Below are 9,743 nucleotides of genomic sequence, written 5' to 3'. Positions count from 1 at the left end.
GTGTTAAGTTACTGAGATGCGTACTGCTGGGAAGATTATGGAAATGGGTAAACCTCAGAACATCAACTGGCCCAAACCTCTCCTCTTATGGAGGTGCTCATGCTTGCTGTTACCAGTGTATTTGATTAGCATCTTCTTGCTGCTACTTACCCTCTTAATTTCTGTGGAAGCAGTAAGGGTGTTTTTTCTCTTCACACGACTGTAAATTTGCTTGCTGCCAAGGACATCCATCACAACAACTTTATCTTAAAGAATCCAAGGTAGCTGTGACCTGAAATATACCCTATCATCTCTATAAAATCATTATAAATCTGTATACACTCTAACATCAAAAAGTAACTTTACACACTGGTATTGCATATGGAATCAGTTTTCCAAACTGGCTGCATTTAGTGAGCTAATGTGTGGACAATAGCCCAATGTTTTATGACAGGTCTCAGTTATTTAAATCTTTCTCTAACACTGTATCCCTGAAAGCAATATATTCATCTGTCTCTGTAAACCTCTGATCTTTTCCTTGATCAAAAACGTCTTTTGTAGATAAAGACTGATATTGAAATGTCTTGTCTCGATGGCCATCTCAGGTCTCAGAGTAGGCTGGAGTTCCCCAATGTGCTTAGAATTAAATATTGCAATATTCTCCATTCAGGTCAAATGGCAATACAAGCTGCAGCCAATGAAAATATTTTGGGGCAAAGAGACTCTCATCACTCACTGAAAACACATGGTAGCAAAACCATTCATCCACACAGTGTACCTGGAAACTATGTTCGAAATCTGACAACCACCCACTAAAGCGTTGACAAATTGGTCTGCTGACTCCAAAACAAAACCATTATCCATTATCTTTTAGTCATTGCCCAGGGGAAATATTTTTGCCCTCCCAGATCTCACGATGCATGTATTGTGTTTTAAATCTGACTGCCATAACAAATCTGCGCCAAGCTCAACAATTGACCGCCTGTGCTCCTCAGATAAGAGACTATGTTTGGACCTTTGATATATTTGAGAAGGAAGCAAAATGACTGCCTCAAGAAAAAAAGTGATGCGTTTGCCTACAGTGAGCCTACAGAGGGGTTTTTAATCAATGCAGACATGCTTCCATGCAGTCCTCCAAAATCCCAACTATACAGTGCTCGACATTGATGACACTATGCTTTGACTGAATGCTGATTTGTTGACAAGTAAAGCAGAACAGTGAAGGAAGCAGCAACATGAAGCAAGAAAAATATCAACAATCAAAAAATACAATATGAAAAGTACACTGATGGGTCAACAGTGGCTGTAGTGGACATACATTGTTTTTAACACTAAAGCTCCTTGTATGTTAGAACTGTACTCTTCTCTGCTGGCTAATGGACTAACTGCATCAGAAGGAAGAGTAGCTCACACATTGGTTGTAAAACAAGTTTCTGACACTGCCCCCATCTGACAACAGGTACATATCTGCAGGTACATGGGCTTTCTGAAACTGCCCATGTGCTACCACCACTGAACTTTAACTCTCCCATGAGGCTACGGGAATGAGAATCCACACCCCCAAATGATAGTTAAGTCTCCTTTAGCGATAGGGTAAGGCAGTTAAGCAGAGTATAGCTCCTACTCCATCTGAGGTGTTACGGGGATGTCCTACTGGGAGAAACCCCAGGGCAGACCCAGGACACCCTTATATCTCTCAGGTGAATTGGAAATGACTTGGTATCTCCCCAGATGAGGTTGAGGAGGTGACTGGGGAGAAGCAGGTCTGGGCTTTTGGTCGGATGGATGGATGGATGGATGAATGGCCAAAGTAGTATTACGAGTAGTAAAGATTGATTTCAATCTTTTTCATCTTGCAGGGTTAGAAAAAGTCTTTTTCATTCTCACAAGAACGATGGGGATTTATAAGAGTAGTACTTGGTTTTCCTCTGACACAGAGATGGTTAATATCATCAGTTTTCCTTACACAGTCACAAATGACTGAAAAATGTTTGCAATAACTTTTAGGCAAGCTCTCAAAAGAGTAGCTATGGTTCTGCTGTTGGAAAATAAATCTAACCACAAAAAATTCACCTCAAAATCTAAAAAAAATGCAGCACTGTATAATCGGCAATCAATACAAAGAAAACTTTCTATTCATTCATCTTAATTGGTGAAATACTTTCCACCAGGTTTATTGTGGCACAGACCCACTTAGGATTAAGTTTTCTTCTGTCAGTTATTTCACCAAGAAGCAGAATTATTTCCACTCAAATAACACAGCAAAATATGAGCACCGCAGATGGTTTTGAATATGGAAATAAAGTTGATTCCTTGAAAAAACTTTCTCTGAATTTTGTAACAATAAGATAGGCAGATAATTAGATTAATATTTATTTTTACATTATCCAAAGTATACCAGTGGTAATTGGCTCAACAAAATCTTACTGAAAGTCTTTCCAAATCCGACCCTGGAGATGTGATTCGTACATCAAGCTGCTGTGGTTAAAAAAATAGGTATTCTGATGCTTTAAATATAAAAACAACTGTGTTCAATCACCCATTTTTATACAATGGTTTAGAAGAAGAAATTATACATTGTAGTAGTTTATCAAAAGTAAAGTCAGGGGTTGGTAACAAACAACATTTAACAAAGTAACAAAGTATACATTTCAGATACATCAGTGATTCCTTTTTTCTTCCTTTTTATTACATAAATAATGTAATCATAATGAAATTATGCTATTTCATATATATATATATATATATATATATATATATATCTGTGTGTGTGTGTGTACACTTTATTAGGTACACCTGTTCAACTCAATTCATTTAGGCATGCAGATGTTGTCAAAACAAGGTGCCGATGGTCAAACGGAATGCGGAGAAACGTGATTTAAGGTGTTGGTGTCAGATGTGCTGAAGCTGCTGATCCACTGGGACTTTCTCATATAACCACCTCTAGGGTTTAAAGAGGATGGACCAAAAAGAGAAAATTTCCACTGAACAGCAGTTCTCTGAGTAAAATTACCTCGTTGATGTCAGAGGTCAGAGGAGAAAGGTAAAACTGCTTTCAGCTGTAAGATGCAGAAGAGCATCTCTGAACACACAACAAGTCAAACCTTGAAGCAGGTAAGATACAGCGGCGAAAGACCAAGTCAAGTGGCACTACTGTCAGTTAAGAACAAGAACCTGAGGCTACAATTTGCACCAAAATTGGGTAACAAAAGATTGAAAATATTTTGCCTGATGTTAAAGTCTTGATTACTTTTGCATAATTCTGATTTTAGGCAGAAACAACATGAAAGCATGGCTCCATCCTACCATGTCCACCTCTACATAGCTACTGGGTACACATCTTCTGATGGCTGTTTCCAGCAGGATAACACACCATGTCAAAAGCTCAGATCAACTCAAACAGGCTTTTTGAACATGGCAATGATTTCATTGTACTCAAATGGCCTCCACAGTCACCAGATTTCAGTTCAAAAGAGCGCCTGTAGGAAATTTCCTTCAAGGACGTGCAAAACCAAAATATCTGAAGGATCTCTTTGTTACTGTCTTGTCAGTATGGAGCAAAACCCCCGAGGAATTTTTCTAGAATCTTTTTGAATCTATACCATGAAGATGAATATTTAAGGCAATTCTGAAGGCAAAGACTGGTGAGTATAAATGCGACAATGTGCAATATTTAAACATGTAATACTAACTATATAATGCTAACTATGTAGTGCTAACACGCAGAAATTCTATTTTGGATTAAATGTTAAATTCCAAGTAAAATCACATTATCAGAACTCTACAATACACAGAGGTACATGTCGAAGCTGACTAGTTTTCACTGACTATGATTGCGTCTCAGTTTTTCTTTGTGCACCTGCTGCTCTCCACAATGTGTTGTTTTTGAGATTATAATATGTGGTGTTCCAACTGGCTCAGCTAAACCGTATCTGATACTCTGATCTTCCATTAAGTTGATTAAGTAGCTCTGGATCATGTGTAAAAGCTTTTGCTAGAGAAGAATGTGTCAGGAGAGGAAAGTACAATATGATTCATGTTTTTGAATTGCTATGTTTCCCATACCACCTTTATTAAATCTCTCACAGTTCCTGAGCAAATATTTGGTCTTTTATTCTTTGTCCGTACACATACAAAACTTACACAGTAACTTTTAATGGATTCTGGTGAATACCAAAAGTTGTAAAAACAGTATGATTGTTTATAAACACAATAAACAAACACAAACATAATGTAGCTATTACATTATGAAATACAAATGTCATGATTAAAAATGACCTATACACATCTCAAGTGCCCATTCTTACAGTTTGCTTTGCAGCTTCTTCTTTGGTCCAATGTCACTGCATTACTGGTCAAATAAATAACACTGGGTGGGGACCTGTCACTGGAATGGTTGGAAATAGGGCACTCTGAGACAAGAGTTAAACTAAGCAAGAGCACACATGCTTCTTTTTTCCCCTCATATACAGACTGCTTTATATAAAAAGTGCATTGTAAAGATATACACTGAATTGTTTAAAAGTACTATATTCTCCTTTTGTGTGAAGCTGTAACAAATTCGAAGTGGTGTCTTTTTGTAGTGGCAGGCAAAAGTCCATTTTTAAGGGCAGGACCGGAAAAGGTGAAGGCCTGCAGCAGGATGCAGAACAGTTGCCCAACAATGTCTTTTCTTCTCACTGTGTTACCATTTTCCAGGGATGGGCACCCCGCATTCATACCAGCCCACAAATGGATGGGGCGTGCGTCGGCCAATAACCCCAAATGTAACTGGCTCTTGTCTGTAGGAACGATAGTATCCTGCAATAGAGAAAAAGTTATTTATAGCTAAAAGCCATCCTCATTTAGACAGGTAAATAAATAGAAGCATCCCCATCCATTAAACTACTGATACTACTGAGATAATGTGCAATAATGCAATGTGTGAGTAGTAAAAAAGCGCTGGTCAAAACCTATACAGGTATGAATGGCATTTCTCCACTGGCACATCAGTGGACATGAGTTTATGGCAAATGACATGTAAGTTGGTTTCTACTGGAATTTGCAAACAATAACACTATTTGAGAATTTATCAAATGCATCTATTTTTATGGAACTGCAGTTTTGTGAACGCATTGTGGCGCAGAGTGGCATATTCTTTGAGCATAATAGATATGGTGTTTTAGGCAATCCTACATACCCTGTTCTGATGCAAAGGTACTCCTTCCACAATAGTAATAGAAATAGTCCACAACAAATGTACTATTTACTCTTGTTTCAGTAATGTTTGATAGAAAATGACAGCACCGCAGCACAGAGAAGCTACTACCCCGGAGGTTGTGAATTTGATCATTTCTTACATTGTAAAACTTTCAGAGATAACTGCCATTAACGTGGGAATTAGACAAATCTGAGACCTGTTTCATTTGCTCCAGCACAATGTGACTGGCCTCTCTCCCAGTCATACATATTCCCAACTGGTCTTTCCCTTGCCAGCCCAATCACAGCTGTATATATAATACGGGGTGGGTTTGATACACATCTGTGTGGTTGCTCAGCACCACATCTCTCTCACATACACACACACACACACACACACACACACAGAGTCAGTCCACTTGTGACCACACTCCTAATCGTACATTCGCCTGATGCCACAATGCTAAACTGCCTTAAACACGCATATAAGAAAATACCCTTAGAAGATTGCATACTTACCATAAATATAGTCAACTGCTTATATGGAGCAAGTTTTAAGCATTTTCATGGTGTACCAAAATGACCCGAAACTAATAACTACCAGCAATTCATGACTTTAATCTATAAACTTGAAAAATTGGGGTAATGAAAAGCATGTGAAATTTGGGCTAAAACACAACACAAAAATCACTTTAACGAGCATTCATGCAAACAATATTCTGCATCTTTATATGTTGCATGGGTATAAACCAACCAGCTGGTCCTTTACAGAGCCAGAAAGGCAGATGGCATAGAAACAAATGATAAGTAAGGGCTAACAGTGCAGGTTGCAAATTTAAAACAATATACACAGTCTGTTTTTATTTACCTTGTACTGTGGGCAGATTATTTGACAAGTAGGCTGGGCCTGTCCTTCCATCCCTGTAGGAGTCCACAAACTGGCAGTGGTCTTCTCCCTGGCCAAATGTATCTCCTATACTGTAAAATGGGTCTGTGGGTGAAAGGGAGAGGTATCTTTATTATAACATTTCCCATTGCTATGGTGGGAGGCAATTCATAATAAATCTTGCCAAATGGTGTAATAATAATGGCAGAGCCAGGCAAACTTTAGAAGCGTTTTACCTGAATAGAGCACTTTTCTTTCAGACCTGTTTCTGAAAACAGAATGAGAGGCAGAGCCCTCAGCTTTAAGGTTCCTCTTTTTTGGAACCAGGTCCCAGTTTGGGAGAAAGAAACATTCTCTACTTTTGAGATTAGGTTTAAACTTTCCTTTTGGACCAGGCTCATGAAGGGCCTGGCAGGTTTCTTTCTTCTGTTAAAAGGGAGGTTTCCTTCCCACTGCCATCTTTCTTATAGCAGGTCGTTTTCTTTCTCATATTGAGTTGGGTCTTTACTCTATAATATAAATGGCCTTGAGGCAACTGTTGATTTGGTGCAATTAAATAAAACTGAATTAAAATTTAATTAAATATTTAATGATATCCATGTGGAAGCAATAGCCAAAAAGAAAAGGTTTAGCAAAGAACAGTAATTACCAATTATAATTGCAGGTCTGTGGCTATGTGCTTTGCATCCTAATAGCCTTTATCACTTTAGTCGGTGGTGACTGCCACACCTCTTCCTCCATAGAAACAGTCTTTATTTCAGATTTTTAAGCATCAGAAATATATTTACCTCTTAGACTGTCTCCCATGAAGATCTTGTATCGTAGGGAATTACACAGAACCACACCCACAAACTTCCTGTACCATGTCCGCTTGACATACTGGCTGCCCTTACAGCTGCTGTGGACTGGGTTGAACTTGAAAGAAAAGGGAATCCAGATTGGCTCGCCTCCTGATTGCATTAAGGAATAGAGGAAGAAGAGCATTAAGTTGCATTTCTACCTAAAATGTTCTTTGATATTTTTGCCTTTTGGTTTCTTTTTTTTTTTATATGTCAAGTGTTATATTATTCAGGGATTCATCAAGTGATGAATATATGTTTTGCCTACACACAGAAGCATTTAAATGTTTTACTTATCATCATTATTGCCTTTAAACCAAGTCAAAATATCATTGTTATGAAAAATCACTTGTGGCCAGATCACTCCTGGGGTCATATTGTTATAAATACATATACAAAGAATAACAACAGACAAACGCAACTGTCACACACTAGAAAATAGTGAACACAATATCCAGTTAATTATCACAGAAGTTCAACATTAGCTATGTTACTATTATATAAGGAAAGCTTTGGAAGAGAAAATCCATCCTAAATTACTGTAACTTTTTCATTATTTTTCATTATTTTTCAGTATAACTTGTCTCTAAGTTAGAAATGTGCTGTTAGTGTGCAGACCTACCAGGTGGTCTTTCAATTAGGAGAGGGTCATCTGAAAAAACAAAAAAGAATGTAAACACCAGGGGTGAAAAAGACTGCATATCAAGTTTAATGCATTCACCTGATGATGGGAAAGAAAAACCAATAGACCGTGTAATGCAGTGTACATGTGCAAGTCGGCTTCTCTTCAAGGGCGACTCTCTGTGTGAATATTGTGTGCTGAATATAACCGCGAGAATTTTTCTTCTATTTTTGTACAGTAAGGAAAGAAAATGTAGAGTCAGTCTGAACTTTAATCATTAGGGTATCTCAAAGTTTACAGTTGCAGGTGATGACAGAATACAACCTGATTCAGTAACATAGGAGAGCGTTTCGCTGAATGGTCCCACACCAAACACATTCTTCGCTTGCACCCTGAAGTAGTACCTGAATGACAACAGAGCAGAAAGTATGGCTTTAATAAAAGTTTTAGCATTTAACGTACCACTCCACCTGTTTTGTTGTTACTGGTTAAAAATAGGAAAATGATAACGATCGCAGCAGATGACTTGACATTGTTTAAGATTTAAGAGTAACCCGATTTATGCTTGTATGAATCCAAAGTGAGCGCAGCACAATAAAATGGCTCTCTGGCTCACGTTCAAGGGAAAAGGAGAGCAGGACTGAGGTGAGGCAAAAGGGATTGTTGAGAGGAAAAAGACACATCTATAAAAGCAAAGGTTAACAGCTGAGAGGAAAGTAGAAGAATGAATGACAACAAAAAGGAAGGATGTGGAAAAGTAAAGAAAGCGAGAGAGACTCTAATCAAAGGAGAAATTTGTCACCCAAAAGTGTTACTAGATGTCACGAGCTTTCTTGCCAGAGTGCAAAACAAAGCCAAACAGTGATCTCATTTCATCTCCAGGTGGTTGAGGAATTATAAAGTCGTGTCACATTTGAAAAAAAACAGCAGTGACAACACTGAGAGACTGCAAATTTTTCCACTGTGCATGATGTGTGCGCATGAGCTTTCGTATACTGTGCAAGGTCACACACAGTAAGCTCATCATCTGTCAATTTCAAGTCTAAAAACTTTCACCACATACAGCCATGAAGCCTGGATCCAATCACCACGGCCATATGAAGAGGCTCACCAAATTATGTCACGGGAGAGGGAGAGAAGAAAGCAATGCAGCTATAGAGAGATGACGTCATGGAAGAAGAAAGACGAGAAGAAATCTGAGTAGGTAGGAAAAAAAGGATAAATACAGTATCAAGGACCAAAGTTGCTTGCTATTTGAAACTTTCAATGCAGAGATCTTCATTCAAAAAGAAATTCTATGTGGCAACTGCACATGTTGTACCTTTTCAAGCCAAATCTGGCCTGGCCTCATAATATGCTTTTCATAATAAATGACAGCTGAACCACAAGATGAACCCACAAAAGCCAATTTTAAACCGTTTCAAAAATATTCACATATGTAAGAAATTCACAACCAATTTGTATTCTGTACACTTCTCTTACATACAGCAGGAGAAATAGATGCTTAGAAAACTAGAAGTAGGGAAATTAGAAAATTGTCAATTTCTATGCATAAAAAGGCTTTAAATGAATTACTACATGTTGTTAAATGGTTGCAGATTTCCATTTTTTCAAGTTCAGGTATTCATTAGCAATTTAGAGTGAAAGCTGCTAGACTTTTGTTTGACGAAAGCTGGTTTTACATTAAAAAAAAACCTTATATACAATGGAAGTAGAATATATATGTTATGTATGCACTACATGGCAATACTTTAAAAAAAAGCACACTATTAAGGGTTAGTAAGGTATTAGGAAATACTCAAGTCATCATTTATAAAGCATTACTTCTCTGTAATATGTCATTTATAAACACAGACATAAAAGGTTCTTGCTAAATAAGCTCATATAAAGTGACTAATGTCAGCATTTTATACTTTACAAATGATGGATTCGCCACTTTTAAGTATTACATCAAGTATAAATAGCTTTTTAGGAGCTGTAATGGTTTATGGAATAATTTAAAAAGTCTTAGTAATTAACAGAGTACATAGATATACATTTATACATGTAATGATTAAGATATCAGCTATTTGTGAGAATGTTAATTGAGGTTTTATAAATACTTATCTAATATTGTAATTCATGGTCTATTAAAGGAGTTACTAGTTTTTCTAAAGTGAGCCTATTTATGCCTTACAAAGCTGTTATAAATGACACAACAGGAAGAGCACAAAGCAATACGCAACATAGAAATGTTTAT

At 37.4% G+C, this 9,743-nt stretch overlaps 1 protein-coding gene across 4 annotated transcripts in view; it reads right to left on the bottom strand.

Moving 5' to 3' along the window:
- Positions 1–4,067: 4,067 nt before the first annotated feature.
- The window catches only part of fndc1 (fibronectin type III domain containing 1), a 41,251-nt gene continuing 35,575 nt past the window's right edge, over positions 4,068–9,743 (bottom strand). For all 4 annotated transcript variants that reach the window (XM_084953643.1, XM_084953647.1, XM_084953645.1 and 1 more), the window contains 5 exons: positions 7,829–7,908; positions 7,505–7,534; positions 6,832–6,993; positions 6,026–6,148; positions 4,068–4,779 (listed from right to left, as the gene is read on the bottom strand). In XM_084953643.1, the coding sequence (XP_084809769.1) occupies positions 4,664–4,779; positions 6,026–6,148; positions 6,832–6,993; positions 7,505–7,534; positions 7,829–7,908 (511 nt within the window). In that variant the 3' untranslated portion in view covers positions 4,068–4,663. The remainder of the gene's footprint in view (positions 4,780–6,025; positions 6,149–6,831; positions 6,994–7,504; positions 7,535–7,828; positions 7,909–9,743) is intronic.

This window comes from Perissodus microlepis, chromosome 15 (assembly GCF_051167445.1).
Source record: "Perissodus microlepis isolate ML-2025 ecotype Zambia chromosome 15, ASM5116744v1, whole genome shotgun sequence".
Taxonomy (NCBI): domain Eukaryota; kingdom Metazoa; phylum Chordata; class Actinopteri; order Cichliformes; family Cichlidae; genus Perissodus; species Perissodus microlepis.
Note: the sequence above shows the minus strand (reverse complement) of the source record. Positions and strands in the feature narration are given on the sequence as shown.